The sequence below is a fragment of the Lytechinus variegatus genome, chromosome 11 (genome assembly GCF_018143015.1).
Source record: "Lytechinus variegatus isolate NC3 chromosome 11, Lvar_3.0, whole genome shotgun sequence".
In the NCBI taxonomy this organism is placed as follows: Eukaryota; Metazoa; Echinodermata; class Echinoidea; order Temnopleuroida; family Toxopneustidae; genus Lytechinus; species Lytechinus variegatus.
Window position 1 is genome coordinate 21944244 of NC_054750.1, and position 21558 is coordinate 21965801.

The window sequence follows — 21558 nt, forward strand, 5'->3', positions numbered from 1 at the left end:
AGCAAATCAAGAATGTTGCATTTAATACATTGCTAGAGAGAGGTTCTAACTAGCCATTATTCTTTTTATAGAATATTTAACAATGCTCCTTAATAAAAACATTGAATTTTATCGAAATCAGTTGTGATGAATCTTCATCATGGCTGAACAAAACTATATATATTACAATAGGAGTGGGCTATAAAAGGAAAATTGTTGCTTTTCATTAGGGCAAATGACAGAAAAAAACCCTCAATTTTGTTTATTTTCAGGCATTTTACAAGGCATTCAGTGGTTAATGAGCAAAAGATAGCCGATTTTGAAAGTTGCATGAAAATTTATCCCGACTCTATGTGCATGACTGGCATGCATTTTGATGTCCCTGAACACTCCTCTATTGCATCAACTTTCCTTGTACACATTTTTTTTTTGAAACACAATACACCAGGTGGGTGTTTCATAAAGCTGTTTGTAAGTTGAGAGCAACTTATAAGAATGACTGGTGAGCCTTTCTCTCATGCTAAATAATAATGAATAACAGGTGAATATCATTTACAAGAAAGGATAACCAGTCGGTCTCAAAGTCACTCTCAATAGTGAAAAGGCCCCTTGCTCTGTAAATGAAGGTTTGCAAATGATTATAGGTCTGATTTTTACAATTGATTTGATTGTGTGTAATCATTTATTGGGCAATTCCACAGGTTGGTCCAAATCATGTAACGTGAGTAACCGACACATTCCAAAGATTTGCCAGGAGCATAATAGAATTTCCCAAGTTTTGTTTTTATACAAAGGATAGTCAGCCTGTGTACTTTGTTGTGATAAGGAGATGTTTAGTTCCTATCAATAATAATGGAGTTACAGCTCCAAGTATGAGTCAAGGTGTCTCCAAATGTAACGTAACCGTGGAATAGCCCTATTGAATATCATCCCTCTTATGTTATGAGGCCTAGATTTATTCTTGAGAATCTATTTTCTATATTCCGATTTATCCTATTATATTTTGACGTGAATTTGGGTAATTAAACCTTTTTATGCACTTATTTTGCTAATCTGTCAAGAAAAGTCTGTATGTTGTCAAAACCAAAGTGTAAAGGTTTGCAATTGTCGGCGTTGATTACAGTAACGGCATCGATGATAAAAGTGACTTATATTTATGGTAGCATTGGTGGTCAAAAAGAGGGAGATTGTGATTATGGCCCGTATTCTGAAGTCAGGTTTAACTTAGACCATGGTCTAACTCTGTGCTACATGTAAAATTATGGGAAGCCAAGTGTCAAAATTTTTATTAAGTTGTATGTTTCTTATGTTTACTGTGCTCTTTCCTGATTCTTCAATGATGAAGACAATCATCTATTTATATTTCCTGGACAATTATGAATAATTGAGAGCCAAAAGATCCAAAATATTTCTTTAATGTTAGTGATTTATGTAACAATTGGCTATCCATACTTAAACCACACCTTTAAACCTGAGTTATAAGTTAAAACCGACTTCAGATTACGGGCCTATGAATGTAGTTCGTGAATGGGCTTGTATCAGTAGTGAGTCATGGGAATACATGTAGTACATATAAATCTATTGTACATGTACATGTTATTGTAGTTTTTGTGTCGTAAGACAGTGATTATGGCGATAAATCCAGAGTGATGTGGTTGTAGATATCACAAAAAGTGAAAAGCAACGTGACACCTATGTTTCAGTATGCCTATAACTTCTAATCCTAAAAAACAAACCGAGAAAACGTGGAAGAAAGGAATTGATTTTCCAGTCATTTCAAGAGTGGATGCATACTGGGTAAATTGCAACTCTTCTTCAACCACTTCCATCTACCTTCTAATTGGTCTCATCCTGAGTGGTCTAATTCTAATTTGTCTTTTACCAGTTGTCTCCTAAAGATTTGGTCCAATTAACATTTTATAGAACGTTTTTTCCCTTTCTCTGATTTCCAGTTAGGTTATACCTATTTCATCTAATATCCACTTGGCCCAGCACAGATAAACTGTTCATGAACCAAATGTTCATTTGATGAAGTGAGAAATAATAAGTAGAGAAAATGGAAATTGGACCATCTCGGCATAAGACTAAATGGCAGTTGGACCGAGTGGCGGTTGGAACAGTAAAAGAACAAAGTGATTATACACCAAGAGTGGGTTTGGCCACAAAGGCCCGAATCAACAAAGGTGGTTTTGAAAACCCATGGTTGAGTCCATGGTTAATGTAGATTTCCTGTATAAATTACGCTTAATTTAGCGCGTACCTGGCGTGTGTATAAAAAACGTCCAATTCCAATGTGCGCTTTTGTCAGTGCGCCAAATTGATGCCTGTTGCCATGGTTATCCACGCTATTTTATTTATGTGTCCACTCTTCAAAACAGCAGACTCGCGAATAAAATAGCGTATCTAACCATGGTAACGGGCGTCAATTTGGCGCACTGTGACAAAAGCGCATATCGGAATTGGCAAATTTTTATAGACGCGCCAGATACACGCTATATTAAGTGTAATTTATTCAGGAAATCTGCATAAACCATGGACTCAACCGTGGGTTTTCAAAACGACCTTTGTGAATTTGGGCCAAATATTCCATCTGAGAATCACTCTGCTTGTAGACCAAGAAGATGTAAATTGCATTCTTCAGGGTTCCAAGCTTTTCAATAAAACATAATTCCCTGATTTTTTCCTGATGAAGTTTAAACATTCCCTGATAATTATTCAAACCCATTCCCAGTTTTGCATGTTTTCTAAGTTGCTGCAGTGAATTACATGTATTTTCAGTATAAAACAATAATGCTAACTAATTAGTACCACCATATCAAGTCATTCAATGGATGTTGTTTTGATAAGCAACAAATATAATTGATTCTGCCTAACTACTGAGCTTTCGCCATTTGAGCTGATTAAAATTCCCTGATTTTTCCCTCATTTAAGGCATTTTTCCCTCATTTGTGGTATTTTTTTTATCAAATTCCCTGATTTTTCCCTGACTGGAAAAAAAATTTTTTCCAAGATTTCTGATGGGCTGGGAACCCTGTACTTATTTTTTACGTTATCGGAGGCATACAACAAACTACTTACAAAAAACAATCAAATAATTAAATTAAATGACTGTATTTCAATACAATATTCAATGCAAATTCATATACAAACATTGAGCAATTGTATATTCTTTAATACAATTATAAATAATATGTAAAGAAATTTAGAATGTAAACATAAATATAAGTACTGAAAAGAAAATAGAAAAAAAAAATAAATTCAGTAGGATACATGTACAGTACATCATCCAATGGGCAAAAGTCAATTATACTAAAAATAATGTGAACAATTTAAAATAAAAAATATCAAACAATTAATAAAGTGCCTTCAACACTTTGTACAAAATAAACTTTATATTCTCTTGACTTATTCAATTAGAATGAGAACTTTTGGGTTTCAACTAACTATTTAAATACTTATTTTTCTAGGACAAATATTAAAAGGATCAGGGGAGTGTTTCATGAAAGGATTTTATCCGACAAGTCCTGTTTTATCCGACAGTTACCATAGAAACAGTGCTTCTCGGCCAATCAGATTCAGGGAAAGTTGTCAGATCTGACCACTTGTTGGACAAATTGGTGATAAAATGCTCCCCTGATTTGTAATATTGCTCTGCACTTTACTGTTATAAGGATATAAGTAGAATCATTATGAAACAATACTTTGATTAAAAGCCATCTGATGATACACCCTTTAAATTGTTATCTTTCAATTTGTAAATAGGAATTATAGATTAAAAATGTGTCAAGATCTTACACCCCAATAAATCATTTCATTTAGTAATGTTAGAACAACAATAGGCATAAATTGTTCCTCACCCAGTGTTAACATGTGTGCCAATTTATACTATGCCTTTTACAAGTCACACATTTACTGACAGAATCATAGACGAAACTCCTACAAAACATAAACAAATTCCATGCATAGGGTAACATAAACATAATATATTAAATATTCATATGCACATATTTTCAAACAAAAATAACAGCTACTGGTTAGCCAGCAAGCAATACACTACCAATATACGCTTGATCAAGACAAAAACTTGTACGATATTCTTCAATCTATCATTTTATTATTTGAAATCTTTGACACTTGACAAGTGCAAATATAATGAGCAGAAGACTATAAATTAAAAAATCAAACAAAGAAGTACGGAAGCTGAATGGATGATCAAATAACTGTTAATAAATGCAAGTCAAAAAATTTCAAGCACTTCTTCACTTTATGGCATTTTCAGATTTCCTGGTACTAAACATCATTTCATTGATCATTTTGTTTTAGAGGGCATTAACACAATGCATTGAAATCATTGCTGAAATCAAAATAAATCATTCCATGGTTAGCCACACAAAACATTGAACATAATCCACCAGTTCTGGGATTCTAATAGACAAAGAGTCCATATCGAGTCTTATTATAACAGGGCCCAGGTTGCATGGAACAAGAAAGTATACTTAATTACATGTTGTTTTGTAATTAATAATATTGCTTGTGTAAATTTCCACTTGGACTTGGTCTCAGTCTTGTTAAAAAAAAATATATCTTATACAAAACAAAGAAAATCATAATAAAATTGCTCTTAGCAAATTAGTAAGTCATTCAGGTTTTAAATCCGGTTTATTCCCTGATTACAGGGGCGGCTGGATTAACCCCGCACTCACAAATATCACCCTCACCCCCTCCCTCCATTTTAAACTTTTCGGTGCATCCTCCTCCCTCAACCCGGCCCTCCTACTCTCATTCACCACTTGCATTGTCCAGGTCTTCTTCAGTCACCCCCTTCCCCCAATTAAATCTCAGTAGCTTGTAACGCAGGGAGCTCCTGCCCGCGTAGCAGGTGGGAGCCCAGGAGCTTGCCGTGCATTTACTCATACTCACGGGACTAGGGTAGATTGTGGTCACAATAACTTGGAAATAAAATTGTGAAAACAGAAATTATGCACTTGCCACTATGGATGAAGGTCTATCATGTGGCAGTATCCTGACATCGAAGCACAGACTGGAACCTCAAAAAACCGAAAAGTTCTGTCGCGATACCTCTCCTAATTCTTTCAAAATTTATAACGAGACTGGGTAGACAGGGGAGCTCCCTGGGTTAAGTAGCTTGTAACAGCGGCTTACAATGTGGTCTCGATATGCAAAGTAGTATCCTCAAGTATAAATACCTTATCAACTTTAATGCTAACGCTAATCATACATATGTATGTAGTTCAAACATATAATGGCTGCCAAATACCAATAATTCAAAAAAATGTTCATGTAAAATAACTTGAAATCTAAATTCCAGTACATAGACTAAAAGAATTTGAATATATTAGACTTCCCATTTCCCTATTTAAAGAAAACTAGCATGTATAAAAATCTATACCAGCTCCCCTTCAACAGCCCACCACTCAAATGGAAGAATCCATTCAAAAAATGAATGCACTCTGAATAACAATAAAATTATTCTTCCTAAATAGTTACAATACTACCATTGAGTGGCACTGCGTGTGTGTTTGAGGAAGTATTGAGTAAAAAATGCATTGAATGAATGACCAGCAAATATTTTAATAATTAGTTCATGTATCCCCGGGCTCTGTGCGCCGGAATAGATTGAACAAAGATACTAAACTAATGCAGACCATGACCTGGAAACAAACCAAAATACAAATTTCAAAGATGTCATGAATCTTTTTTGAAGGAAAGAATGAGGAGGACATATAATATAGGTAATAAATGATGAAATATCAGATGCTGGGTACTTAATCCAACCTAGGTCATGAAGTCACCTTCAAATTATGTCATAGCCGAAATTTAGGGATTTTCAAAAATACTTTTGAGAATGAAATTTTTACCTCAACATCCTCCTCAGATTTTAGCCAAAGGGAACGTTACCCCCCCCCCATTCTCGGCCATGGATCACATGATTGCAACAGAAATTGCCATGATGGTATTAAATAATCTATTGGGTCAGATACCTAAATTACACTACATTAATTCCTTTTATTCTACATTGATTACATGTAATTACTGTATGGTAAAATGCATAAAATTATATTTTGGCTGTCAATTGATAAATGAATCCTGTGAACTCCTGACTTGTTTTTAGAGACTCTATGGGATTCTGATCAAATGAACAGATACACAATTGGTATAAAATGTTTGCTTATATATTTAATTTTTTTTTTAAGTATTATGTATTTCTCTGTTTTTACTGATCACTATTATAGATATATTTTGCTTTTAAACTAATTTTGCATTCAGCTCAGCTAAAAGCTGCTGTTTTTTTTCTCACTCTGATCACAAGAAATCCAGCTCCAAATCAATGTTATACCTATATTTTCTCTTTAAACTTATTTTGCATCCAGCTCAGCTCCAAGCAAGCTCTCATTTTTTGGACTAGGATCCAGTTCCTGATCAAAAGTACATAAATATATTTTCTCATGAAACTCATTTGCACTCAGCTAAGCTCAGAGCCAGCTCTCAATTTTGGACTCAAATTAGTAAAAGCCGGCTCTTAAAGACCCTGACCGGTGTAAAAACAATCATATATCAAAATAAAGGTAATGATTCATACAATACAAATATACCAAAAATATTACATATATCTCCTTCCAATAGTTAAAAATATGAAATAAAATAAAGAAACTGCTCCTCCAAATTACGTTTTGATTGAGCACCCCCACGTCGCCTGGAAATGATGACGTCACGTTGTGTCTGGAGGGTTGTGATTCCATAGGTTTGTGTACAAAAGCATTGGGTATTTTCTTCCATTTCCATGTTATGAATCCATTTTTTTTTTCGTTTTCAGATGAAAATGGCACTCAAAATTATTCACTGTTCAAATTGTTGTAAACCTACAACTATTCACTACCTTTTTTGTGATTTCTTTGTTTGGCTCTTATTGGGCCTAAATTGCTATGTCAGGAAAAGTTGTTATACATAATCAGAATGCAGATAGAATTGAAATCTGTGCCAAATAAGCAGGAAATAAAATATGGCAAAAACTAGTTCAAAACTGTAGATTTCATAAATTCAAGCTTGTGGGAAAAAATATATGTGATATCCCTCTGTGATAGAAGTGAAGAGAATGAAATGCGTTATCTGGAAAACAAAAAAATCACCCAGTTTTTCTCTGTACAAACCTATGGAATCACGACGCTTCTTACACAACGTGACGACGGTCTCGAGGCAGGTGAAAAGCACAATAAAGCCTATTTTCTAAACGGGGTTCGAAGCCCGATAATTGGAATATTCTTAAGCAAAATACTCAGCTGGGAAGCAGTGAAAATGCATAAAGCATACCTTGCTGTATTTAGTAGCTTATAAGCTTTCGATTGGTATATAATTTGTCAGTTTCATTTTTGGGTCCGGTCTGGATCTTTAAAGCTTTTTTTCTTTCGGCCATTGCTCAGCTGGAAGCCAGTTCCTGATTCAATTGCATAAAACCACACTTTTTGTCTTAGCAACTCTTATCTTCTGATGATTCATTGGTATGGATACAGGCAGTCCTTCTCAATATCTCTTTTGTGTTCAGGCCCAGTAGCATGCAATGTAGCTTGTTTTGAACTCAAATGTCCTTTCTGTACATAGCTCAGTGCCTGATCCTACAGAATTTGAGTTTTCTCTGATAGTCTTTCTTGCACTCAGCTCAAAGTCACACCCTAATTCGATAGGACCATTTTTTCTCTCTCAGCACTTTTTTTTTACCCAGTTCAGCTGATGATTCAAAGGTATACTTGTAGATAATTCTTCTCCACACAATCCTGTGTCCATAGTTCAGTTGTTCACGAAAGGTCAGAGGGCTTAAGCTTTCCTTGGTAATTCGACACCATTCCGATATATAAATCACATATGGTCAATCTTATGGTAGATAAGATACATGAATAGCAGATGTTATGTAATGCAATTAGAAAACCCCAAATGATAGATTATCTCACAGTCCTTGAGCTGACACTGTTGCAGAGGCTAAAGTTACTTGATCAAAGATTCCTCGCTGGTACACTGAATTTGCTTCCCTTAAAGATGTCTTTTATTTCCAATGCTTTTTACAAGTCTGGGGGCAGCAAATAAAAATCCATACCCCATGAAAGTTGATGTCGCACCGACTTTGAAAGTCCCTTTTTTGCTCTCAACTCAGCTCAAAGCCAGCTCCTGATTCAATGGCATAGAGCAGTTTTTCTCTTAGAGTCTCCTCATTGCCGAACTCTGGTAGCTTGAGAAGGTTCATACAGGTGCTCGCTGTGGGTAGCCTGTCTAGCTCACTGCCGCCATGATGGATACAGAAAGCTGGATACAGTTCCTGCGGAGGGTGGGAATAACAAAAAAAAAGTGAATTAATGTAAAATCACAATCCTGCAATCTCCTCCAAATTACTCCATATACCAAATTACAACACCAGGTGGGTGTTTCATAAAGCTGTTCGTAAAGTTACGAACAACTTTACGCACGACTGGAACATGTTCTTAGGTCATAACTCAATTACATAGGGATAACACATAGCAAAACAAAGGAAAAGTAAAGTTACGAACAACTTTACGCACGACTGGAACATCTTCTTAGGTCATAACTCAATTACATAGGGATAACACATAGCAAAAGAAAGGATCACCAGTCGTGCGTAAAGTCACTCGTAACTTACGAACAGCTTTATGAAACGGGCCCCTGGCCAATTCACAATGAAGAGTTATAACAATTGGGCTTTCTGTCATTTTGCTATGAGCTCAGCATGTCGATTGAAGGGTAATGAATGGCCTTTCGCAAGTATGTGGCTACCACGTTATAAAGAAAACATTTCCATTATTACTATTACTAATAGTAATATTAGTAGTAGTATTCAATGGGGCTCTTGAGTGTACATTCGCATGAAAACCTTGCCCAAAAAGAACCTGTCCATGAAGCCATGATCACCTTTCTTTTAACTCAATGAAAACGATTGACTGTAATTCCTAATTTTCTTTGAACAAACCTTGAAACCAAGGAGAGGTGGCCTTGAACAACTCGTCACAAACTTAAGCAGATGTCTCCGTTGAGGGTTGGTGAAACCTTCCACCACTCGCCAGAAGTTTTTGATGACAGGGCTGTCATCCTTGTAACCCCCGGAATAGTTGGTGTGCTGGCGGAGGTCGTCGACGTCGACGGGCATCGAGGCACCAGAGATGAGGACTTGGAGTTCTTGGTGGTTGAACATGCGTAGCCACTCGAGGTCGATGACATCCGACAGACCTTGACGGAAGGCAAGGATTTGGGGCCGGATCTGAGATAAAAGGATGTTGAATATTAACCAATGAATAAACTACCTATTTATGATGTAATAACTCTTCCATAGAAATGTTGACTCTAGCCTTGAAATCAAAGACTCTGTGTTTTCATCACACCACATGCAGCACTCTCCATACCAGTAAATGGGTACCTGGTGGGAATTGAATGTACCTGTTGTTCATCCAACAAAAGAGCATATCTACTGCTCATTGCTGCAATATTCCTCAAGAAATAAAGATAGTGCATACTAAATATATGCATAGTTATAATATATCTAGAAGCCCCTTGATAAATGGATAAATTTATCATTACGATAAATTGGTCTTTCGCAAACTAGTACACATAGTCACGACTTTCTTTTTAAATGTCATGTTATAAATCTACATGTCATTTAAATAAATTCTTGCCTTTACTTGTTTGCTGCAAGAGCTTATCACTTATAATATGTTTATGTCACATTTGTATTGGTCATGTTTGAAAATTTTCTGTAAAGTTTAGGGACACCATACCTGTTTGTTGAGCCTGAAGTCTGCCATCAGATGTATGTATTCTATCCTGTTAGATGCTGTGACAGGGATCTCAGATCCGCCAGGCTTTAGATCATGGACCTACATGATATACAGTGAGAGAGAGAGAGAGAGAGAGAGAGGGAAGGGGGTTGGGTAGAATAGAATAGAGATAAGAAGAGAGTGGGGGAGAGAGAGAGAGGAAAGGGGTAAGAAAAGGAGAAGTAAAAAAATAATTGCAACATTGAATTAATAACTACTGTGAAAGCACAATATTATTATCATAATAGAATTCAAGCGATTGTTTCACAAAAGTTCTTTCTTAAATGTCATGCATAATTCCATTGAAAATAAGTTACTGAAGGCATATTCCTTAAATAAGTCTTCTCGATGAAGAAACAGCAAGAGTGTGCACGCTTGTAATCTTACCAATAAGTCGGTCCACTATACAAGCAACAGTACTGTGAATCAAATGCAAATTTTATATAGTCGGGCTTAAATCTTTTTCGTGCTTATAGAATTTTCACTATCATTATCATTAATAAAAATAAGCAGATTCATCCCCAGAGTTAAAACTAATTTCTACGCCTTGTATGCAAGGTCTGCTTGAGAATGAATTTTTGCGATATAACCTGAATGAATGATTGAATTGAACAATATTGTATAGTTTGAGTACCTGAGCCTCGCCAAAGTCATTATCCATAACGGTGAAGGTCAATCCAAGGTCACACACATCTCCCCTGTAATCTTTTAGAAACAGCAGATTCCTAGAAGTCAAGCAGTAAATGAACAAAAAAAAAAATCATAGAACAAAATTAACGATGTCTGGTAAATTTATTTTAAAATACCGCTGAGTGAATGCTGACAGCCTGTTCATCTAAAATGCAAATTTATATCGAAACGAAGGCAAAACAAATCTCGACTGCATGCAGTCAAAATGCACACCTCCCCAATGTCAAACAGAAAATACATTAAACACAAAACTTCTAAAAATTTTCCAATGACCTCTGAGTCCATTGATTTTATGATCCCCAAAATCTAACATCATCTTCATGCCAATATGCATACACGAACCTACAAAGAAAGAAATCAAATTATCAAAGAAATACCAATGAAAAGTAAATATTCAACCAAAATTTTCCCAATGGTTGGTAATATGGATCAACTTCCAAACTATTACTTATTAGTATTATTATTATTTATTCGGCATTTCAAAATACATAAATTATAGTACAATACAAATTACATAAACAATAGAACATACGTGACATAGTACAAAGGACCTGGAATAGAGATGAAGGGGCTGCCTGGGTTTGGAAAAGGTTAACTGAATTACCATGACCCACAGGTCTTCCTTCCCACACCCCTTTAACCTCCATCCAGGTCAGTAAAGAATATACAAAAAGAAACATAACTTACTTGTACATAACAGGATCAAGTGAAGCTAAATGATGGATGTCAACATTAGTATGTCTGCTTAGAATCTTAGAGAGAAAGAAACTAGCAAAGGGGATCTCCACCAACAGGTTCTCATACAGCACCTATAAAGGAAAAGGAAAAAAGAGAGAGAAAATCAATCTGTTAATATATTTTAAAATCTGACCTATTCAGAAAGTCAATTGTTTTCATTTTAATTACACTATGAAGTAAAACTATCTATTTCTACTGCTCCATCTTACATAATTGCATTGAGAAAAAACCTCAGTACAAACAATATGACTGCAAAATCCAGAACTTTTACCAGATGTTAAAGCAAATTTCTAAAATGGAGATACAGACTTTACCTAGTATACTGCTAATAATGCAATAAAGCTTGGCAAAGTTGTCTATCGACTTTTCAGATAACAGATTTAAATACAAGTTGTCATTTCGTGCCGACCATAAGGGGTAAATTCTGCTGGACAAAACTACTAAAAACTTCAAAAGTAACAAAAGGAACTATCACATATATCCAAAATTGATACCAACCTTTCCTAGTACCCTTCCAATAAAATAGTAATGCTTGGTGAAGTCTTCCATGAGCATTGGTGATTGCGGGCTTGGATAGAGCAGTTCGTCTGTCGTCGTCTTGAAGAACCCTCTGTTCGGATCAAACGCTGTCATCATAAGCTGAGTCAAGAATTCCCGGGTGACACCGCCCCCGTCGATTCCAGCCTCGTCCAACCCCTGGGCGTTCTTCAAGGTCACCCGGAGCTTTTTCCGAAAATCAGGTTCTGAATGCAGAGAGTGAATAATTGTACCATTGGTTGATCTAAACATTGCAAAAGTAACAAGGTAACACATACAAAAGAAAAGAAGAATTATCCTATTCATCACTATTCATATTTATCATCAGGTCAATCTCCAATATGTACCAGGCCTCTACAATTTTTTTTATCATTTGCCGACACTTTTTTTTTCTCCACAAAAGCACCAACTTATTTACAATTACGGTTACAAGTTTCAGAGTTATACATTATTGAGGGAGAAAAGATTAAGCTGCAACTAGTGCATCCCAACAAGTTCCAATTGCACCTCCTTGACAGTCACCTTCAATGAAGACTTCAATCATAATCTACAAAGACATAAATGTCAATTAACCACAGGATGCAATTTACTAGGGATGAATTTTGAAAGCCTGAAATCAACAAGCAGATGTTGATTCAACATTCCACCTGTCAATCAAATGGTGAAATCTACTCCAAGACAGGATGAAACTGACAAGCAAGTATGTTGATGGTGCCAGTGAAATATACTATTAAGTTGTAAACAAAGAGGAATGCAGGTCACAGTTTAACCTCTATTTGATATGTTATATATTGTATAAAACTGGGATTGAGATATCTTTGTTCTTTACTTTTTAACATCTGAGAAAATATCAGGCAGTATTCATAGACATGTCCAATTGTACATCAACATTTTATATCATTATACATAATCCTTTATGTAGTAACAATTACTAAATAGTATCTACTCACTATAAACTGCCTCAACAATATTATCTCTTTAGTCTGGTTTTATTTCATTTGATAAAATTGATGTTCACGATCGTATTGTGATTTTTATTTCATTTTTGTCATTGACGAAAACAGCTTTTACTAATCTTCTGTACATTTTAATATATAAATGAATACAGTGAAATGTGTATTTCATTACATAAAATAACTAATCATGTTCCTCTTTACTTTCTTTCTTTCTTATTTATTCCACAGAATAAAGAAAAAATCATATTCTATTACAAATTTCATATTTGCAGAATTGAAAGAAGCTTTTGAATGAATGAATGATGATAAGTTTCAATGACCACAGTTTCACATGTACAAGGAAGAGTTGAGCTATGGAATGGATTCAGATATGTGCGTTGTGCCAACCATCTCATAAGAAATCAAAACTATTTAGAAGCCGATCATATTTGTTTAGAATGCCTTTTTATCTAGTCCATTTTTTCTTCATGATTCATGCCACCCCCCCTCGTCCCCAACCAATATATTATGTTTGTTATGTAATGAAAAATGTATTATATATGAATGTTATGAATGCACAAGAAAACAATAAATCAAATCAAATATCTCATATATATATATATTTATCCTTAGATGTGTAGATGCCGATGATGTGTAGATGCCGATGATTGTGCTAAGTGCTCAATGCTATATAAAGCAGAGCATTTACTCATACCTATTTAAAACGTCTGCTTATAATGAAGCACTTCCCCAAGGGACATAAATTGAACCAAATATTCAACAAGAACACAATAAAGGTTAGCTACAGTTGCATGAAAAATATGGATACCATAATAAAAACCCACAACCAAAAAGTTGTCAAACAATCGAACCCACGAGCGGAAAATAAGCCAAAATGTAACTGTCGGCAAAAAAACCAATGTCCATTTAAAGGAAAGTGTATGCAGACAGCTCTGGTATACAAGGCGACGATCCGACATGGCAACAAGGAGAAACATTACTTCGGGCTTGCGGGGGGGGGGGACATTCAAAGATAGATACAGAAACCACATCAAATCATTTAAGCATGAAAGATACCGGAACGAAACTCAACTCTCAAAATACATATGGAATCTGAAGGAAAAGAACATTGAATCTACGCTTACTTGGGACATCAAAAAAAGTCTAATCAAACCAAAGAAAACATGGCTTGTGCAATCTTTGCCCAGAGGAAAGTGTCCATAATAACAGAAACTCACTAAACAAAAGGTCGGAACTGATTTCAAAGTGCAGACACCGAACGAGACCAAACCGGAAACCACCGAAGCATCAAATTGACCCGCCGCACCACACAAATAGCCAATAACGTCAGTCTGCCTGAAAATCGCCTCAAGTCAGATTGTGAAACTGCCAGTAGCAGACGTTTAATAGGTATGAGTATATATATATATTTCCTTCTTGTCAAGTTTGTTTTGAGACAATTCTGTCATTTAGGCGCGAAAAATTGGTGCACTCTCGGTGTCCCTTCTTTAATGAAAGTCTGAATTCATCCTTAAACATATGCAACAGTCTATGGAACGCAATCTTCACAGCACTTGTAATTTGATACGACAATTGATGTTCAAAATAGTTCGAAGGCAAATTTCCATTCATTTCATTTTGACAATAAATATAATTCTATCAACCTCATAAACCTTCCATGAGACTTCCAGAAGAATAAGAAGAATGTAGGAGACAGAAGAACTCACCATTCTCTGGTCTAAGCCTATCATAGGCATCTTCATAGATGTAGTTTCTCCTGATGATGATGTCGATGGCCTTACCCGGTAAAAAACCAGCAAACTCCCCCTGAGAATCCTGCTTATCGGCCAATACCCAGTCTCGAAATACCTGAAACAAGGCAACATTTTATGGTACTAAAGGGGAAATATCCTTCATAATAATAATATAATGACATCAGGTATTCATATAGCGCAAATATCCACCCTGTTAGGTGCTCAAGGCGCTCCTGCATTACCCAAGCTAAGCTAGGCTTTCGATTCAAGTGCTTACAGCTCTTATAGGAATTACTTCCTGCTGATACCCATTTTCCTCACCTGGGTTGACTGCAGCAAATTGAATTGATTTCTTGCTGAAGGAAATTATTCCATGGCTGGGATCAAGGTTAATCTCAGCATGTATCTTGTCATAGGCCAATATCATGAATTATAATATGACATAGTGTTGTCTAACAGGTTGATTTTGACATGTGATGATGATAATGATCAACAGCATTTATATTGTGCCATATGTCTATTAAAACATTCATAGGTGCAGGCTCATTATTCATAAATTCATTATTACAAATAATAACAGTTCAATATTCCATTATTCATACGATTTTTTTTGTTTTTCATTATTCAGCAAAAATGATGAGCAGTTGTGAGAAAAGTATAACGACCAATCATGGTTTTGAGATGACGATGGTTCGTCAAATAACAAGAATCCCCATCAATATATTATAAACATGTAATACACATCATTTTGATTAGTCATTAACATATTTTCATACTTATGACCTTTGAAACAGTCCCACAATTATATAAGTCAGTCCCACGATCAATGACTATGATTTTATATTATGAGGCCCAGGTTATACATTATACCAGTGAACATTACTGACATTTTTTTTGGTCTTGTATGAAAATATTACGGAACGTTTCTCAAAGAAGGAAATCTTACCTGAACTCTTTCTTCAAAGGGTATCACAAAGGGCATCTCGGCCAGGATGACAAGTCGTCTAGCCATGTGGGTGGACGGTGGAGGACCTTCTTCATCCTCTGGGTTGGGCTGGGCCAACAGCTGCAGTCTCCTTGGCCGGTACATCCTTCCTCCATGACCCCTGACCCCTCGTGACTATTGAAAGTTGAGATACATGGATGAAAGGATCATTGATTGGAGTATTTTTTATTTGTGGAGGTCTATTATCTATTATCAATGAAACTCTTTACTGCTTCTCTAATGGTATTGATGCGACAAGCCTTGAACATGTAGGCCATGATCTAAATCAATTAGATTACACGATTACAAATTTAAGTCTTAGTAAACGCCAGATCTAAAATATGCCACACATTCAATTTTTCTTTCTCAAAATACTTAAACTCTAATCAGGGGCCTATGTCACAGAGCTTTGTGATGGATTTGCAAATATGATCTTTACAATACTGATTGGTTCCTGTTCAGTGTACTGAACAAAGGGCAGATACATCAATGAATATGATTAGCCATGACCATTTAGCTTCTTGATTGCTATCATATGTCTTAAGGAGACCCTGAGGAGCAATTCATAAACATTTTTGTATGACAAGTTGTTCCGATAACTTTGCGTGATTTTCATTGGCTGAGACAAACTGTTGGCATGTAACTGTCGAATAGAATGAGACTTGCCGGGGTTAAATGTCTGACATATCCTGTAATAAAACACTCCCCTGATCAACGTTAATATATATGAATCTTTAATATAAATCTAAAATCCTAATCTCCATCAGGTTTTATTCTTTCTTGGGAAGCGTGTTTTGGAATGAAGTCTCCTTAGAAATAACATGAACTTATTAATAAACTCACATACCCTTTCAGTTAAGACATGTACATTTGGAGCGAGCCAATGGTTGAGTGGGCAGAAAGAGCGTCTGATGTCACGAGAGTGGAGCTGCTTTATTAGTTGAGTTGTTACCTGACAAAGAAAAAAGACAGGAAATCAAAAGATGAATGATCCCAACCAATATCACAACCCTTCCTAATTCAGATTCTTTTTTGTATCAAAAAAGCTTTATTCTATTTCAGATTCAATCTTATATATTTCAAACCTGGTCTGAGATCAGAACCAAAGTCAACAACACAAATAGCATTCAGATGGGTATGACAGATGTGTAAAGGACTTGTATTGAGAGCCTACAATTTGCTGGATTTGATACACAGATAGTGCTTTAGACAAGAGTTGTGGGATTTGCGCATGATTGTTCCACAATAGCTTATTACGCTGTCAAGGGGGGGGGGGTGAGCTTGGTCTCTGTCTATGGGGGGGGGGTAGGCCTGGCCACCATGGACGGGCTCTTGACATTTTGGTAAAATGTGTGGATTTTTTTCATCATGCCACGCAAAGATACATGTATGGTATAAAAAACAATGAAATAAATACCCCAAATTTTCTGACATCATTGCTTCAGTTATCTCTTATTTAGACTCACCTTAAAGACATGAAGCCATGTTGCCATGACCTTTTCTGCTTTCTTAGGGTCAACCCTTTGTCTGACCCCTATACTGGCCATGGCTAGGGAGTAGTCAGAAGTGACCGATGGGGTAGTCTCGGGGTAGGCCAGCTCTACCATTCCCAGGCAGGTGTTTCGTAGAGCCATGCTCATTTGGACCAGCTCGTCACGTGAGAAGGGCATCAGACTGTTCCGATTCGTATCTGTCATTTGTATTAATGAATTGAAAGGACATGATCTAATTAGATGAGATTAAGCCCTGGTCCCACTGGCCGAAGGACAGAAAACTTATTCATAATGGATACAGTGGACAAGCAAGATTTGGGGTGGCTCCGTCAGTTTTCATCCGCTCCAGACAATGGACACTATAAGCGAACAATAAATCAGTGGACAGATGCTCGATGGACTCAGAGCGTATGAAACACGTATGCAAAGAGTACACCATGGATACATAACGTTTTCCAACGGATGGCAAGATTTCTGTTTTACATCCGATCTGCATCCATAAGTGCAGTGAGACCAAGCCTTTAAATCATATGTAATGATGCAGTCACAATTCCCCTAGGTGCCCACATAGTGAGTTAGAAACAGCTATTTCATGTCGTCGCACGCACCACGAACCATCCTCTTTGCGCACTTTGATGCGAAAGTTAGTTTTGCAGAAAACGCATTTAAAGAAAAGCCTTTTTAAAACCTGCAATAAGTGCACCTACAAGGAAAGCAAATTGTTTACCGGTGTCTTCGTTTAAAAGTTCAGGTTCCAAAGTTTCATCCCATATCTTTACATTTTCTTGAAGTGAATTATTTATTCCACATTTGGCATCGTAACAGAGAGGACGGTTCGTAGTGAAATCGCGAGGCGCGATAGCGCACTGTATCTGCGCAGAGAGGACGGTTCATGGTGCGTGTGACGATGTTATACAACACATGGATAGATCCTTGACAGCTGATTGGATGAAAGCGTATCACATGACATACAGAGGAATCAGCTATAGCACGCTAAGATATGCTAGCACGCTAAGATATGCTAGCCGTGCTATAGTCGACTATAAGCAAAATAAGACCCAACGCGCGTTAGTCATAGACTAGACCTATAGATCTAGCCTATCTAGATCTAGTCTAAACTGTTAGCAATCGGTGTTGTATAAAACAAATATTCAATGTTGTATTCGTGTGAATTTCCGAATATTACATTTGTTGCCAGTCGAAACGGTCTATTCAACTCCGCTTCACGTCGTTGAATGGACTGTTTCAACTTGCACACCCATGCAATATTCGGAACGATTGCACTCATCAACATTGAATATTTGTATATTATTCAACATGAGCTGCCTGATATACAACCTGATTATAAAAAAATGGCCGTTTTATGATCCACTTGATAGGTCCTAAATCTTTGAATTCTTGTATACTTCTTTTATTCAATATCATACCTGCATCATCACCATAGAACTCTGAGTCATGGAGAGACATCAGGAGATGACCAAACAGAGAGCAGAAGACGGATAGAAGTGGGATGATACGATTGATGTCAGTCGATGGAAGATCAATCCCTCTAGATATCGTTTGTAGCAATGGGATACGTGACCTGTAGATCATTAAGAATCAGTGGAAAATCTAAATTAGACTTCATTTGGACAACAGGTTGGATGTGACCGTACGTCAAAGAAAAAGTACAAAAGAGTAAAAGAAGATAGCAAGAAGTGTCCCATTCCATTTTTTTGCATTTTCAGATAAATTTCTCTTTAGTCACAAAGTTCAATGTCGATTCCCAGAATAAGGGGCCAGTGCTTACTTGATTTCAATAGAGTATGATGAAAAAAATCCATGTACAAAGTTTGACGTGAATCCGTTCATGGTGGCCCAAACAGGTGCCACTGAAAACAATGTAAATTGGCCCAGTCCATAGCTGCTTGGAACTGAGCCATTTTACACTGTTCTCAAAAGGGATAGATAGGTACTCTGTGGAACATTGCCTTTTGGGCCCTACAGACTGATTCCCATCATATATATATATATTTTTTTGGGGGGGGTAGTAGACATTTTTATCATGCTATGCCAAAATGTAGTATCAAATCAAGTGTTTTTTTTTTACAATGCCATCACTTCGGAGCACCATATCAGGCATGAGACAGAGAAATTTGAAAAAGAGAGGAACTTCATGGCCCTCCTGGGGGAGGGTGTGTTGGGAAAATTTTGGAATTTAAGGTATGCAAAACCCCATTTCGATGCATTCTACAATCAAATTTTACTGTTTTGAAGAGGTTATTTTGTAGATAAATATAGTCACCGTAGCTGACTTTGCAAGCTCAACTTCATGGTCCAACCACTGCCATTTGAACTTGTTGGAGACATCCTTGTCAATATCACTAACACGAGGGTCATTCTTCTCAACAGTCTTCATTTTGTAGTTGAAGAAATTACACCACACACCCTACAAATTCTTGTAAAATCCACGATAATCCAACTCGAAAACGCTGTACGTCCATATCACTTGCATTCAATGTAAACAAATGTATACACACGTGCATGCAGAAAGCTGCCAGCTGCATAACCCAGGGAGCTTTTAATTCATTTTTACAATTAATACTGAATATAAAATCCCTCATTGAATATTCGATGCATTGCCTCCTGACATTAGAAAACTCGCCAGAAAATTTAATGCATTTCACAAATTCACGTCACGCCAGCACGGTCAATCACACCATCGTAGCACACATGCAGTTCACCCAACAGAGTCACAAGCACACAGACAATCACAGTAACACACATCTAAGTACAGGCGTTATCACTCACCCAAAAAACACGCTGAAATACATATTATGTCATTAAAATTGATTTATCTGCGCCATATTTCCAAAGCACGCGACGGATTAGTTCAGATTCAGTAAGCGGGAACCCCGAAAATGCACTAAAAATGAAGATATCCGTGATCTTATCCGAGTTTGCAAACTTTATTTCCTTGCTAATTTATGATGGTATCTTCAAAATTCCAATGAAAAACCAAATCAGATTTTTTTTCTTTCTCGCAATTACGTCGATATCGGACTTTGCAATTGTTTTTGAAGTTGCGAGAGAGATCCCAGAGTAATCTTGTGAATTTTTTTCGCTATTCAGCAGCCATAGAAATAGTTAATATCAAGAAAATTGATGCTGCAATCAAAGAGGGAAGAGGACGCGGCAAGAAACAACACAATTTTTTTTTTTTGCTTTTTCATTTTTTTCATTTTTTTTTTTACAATTTCAAAATCCGCGGAAATCCGCCGATCCGCGGAGAAATCTCATGCCTGCATATTAATGTGAAGAAGTACAGGAGCATGCATTATTCTCCTTAAGTCAATCCCTACCTAAATTTGATTAATTATTTCTTACAGCCCACAGGGACATACTGTAATATGAGCTACTAATATGGTAGAGCTTAAAGTGCCCTGCAATTGACAAATCATGGGGAAATTGAATCAATACGAAATTTGCAAAAGGCCAATTGACTTGCTTAATATAATCCATCCGTCATGAGCGCCTGTCGGACTAATGTGATAAAAATTCGGACAACACAAATTTGACTGAACTCGTGATGGTTATTTACTTCGGGTCGTCGCAGTTCTATTTTCCAACAATCCCAATTCCTAGACTCCTAGCAGGTCTCTTGATTGCTAAACCAATATAAATAACCTCTGTGAAGCTACATGTTTCAAAGTAAAACACAGTTTACTTCTGGTTGGTTGGTTACTAACTATTGCTCTCCTATATTAGACCTCCCAGACATGCCGGCGTCTATTACATAACACAGTCCCAGGCATGCGAGTGAAAGACTTGAATCCCTTCTCTGTTCTGAGATTAGCCTTGATTTCCACATGATTTGTCAATGTAAGGTCGCTTTAATATATTGATTCTAAGCACTGCATACTATTACCAAGTTTCATCACCACTACCTCATAATGATTGTAGGGGGCATTGGAAGAAACTTAAGTTCAATACTAAATCAAGCATAACCCTATCTGGCTTGGGAGGGAGGGTGTAATTAGCCCACCCCTCTCTCCCTCCACCATCGCACCCCTTGCTTACTTTTTACGTCTCACACACCTTTTGGGACCAAATTTGTGATGCCCGGCAATAGAGTTCCAAAATGACAGTCTGTAAAGTGCATGTCAGTTCATAAACATGATTTCATGTAGAAGTCGAATGCAAATTCTGTATGTACACAAAATATTATATTCCAAGGCACACACAGTACCATTACGGTGAAATCTTTGATTCATCGTAATTATAGATCAGCATACTCACCCTGTTACTGACACAGATGATACATTCCTCAATGTAATCCAGAGATGTCTCAAAAATGACTTGTTTATTGCAAGAGAGTACAGCAACCTACGGATTTAAAGGGAAGTACAAGTAGTTCTCATTAAAAGGGAAGTACAAGTAATTCTCTTAAGAATTGCAAATATGCATAATAACGTCAACAAAATACATCAATTTGACTTAAATACAGGACGGATTTCGAAACACTGTGGCAGAATATTTGTTACTATCCTATTTTACAAGGAATAATCAGTATCAAGATTTACATCACAAGGTGTTAATTATGCAGCTTCTTTATGTAAATATGGAAAAAAAAAT

General features: G+C 36.5%; 1 protein-coding gene across 1 annotated transcript in view; it reads right to left on the minus strand.

The window, feature by feature from the left end:
- Positions 1-7337: 7337 nt before the first annotated feature.
- LOC121423606 (ubiquitin-protein ligase E3C-like) overlaps positions 7338-21558 on the minus strand; it is a 31110-nt gene continuing 16889 nt past the window's right edge. Inside the window, exons 11-22 of the mRNA XM_041618989.1 lie at positions 21223-21309; positions 18372-18526; positions 16918-17141; positions 16299-16403; positions 15413-15586; positions 14440-14581; positions 11739-11983; positions 11190-11311; positions 10447-10537; positions 9774-9872; positions 8972-9259; positions 7338-8305 (exon numbers count right to left, since the gene is read on the minus strand). Of these exons, the coding sequence (XP_041474923.1) occupies positions 8135-8305; positions 8972-9259; positions 9774-9872; positions 10447-10537; positions 11190-11311; positions 11739-11983; positions 14440-14581; positions 15413-15586; positions 16299-16403; positions 16918-17141; positions 18372-18526; positions 21223-21309 (1903 nt within the window). The 3' untranslated portion in view covers positions 7338-8134. The remainder of the gene's footprint in view (positions 8306-8971; positions 9260-9773; positions 9873-10446; positions 10538-11189; positions 11312-11738; positions 11984-14439; positions 14582-15412; positions 15587-16298; positions 16404-16917; positions 17142-18371; positions 18527-21222; positions 21310-21558) is intronic.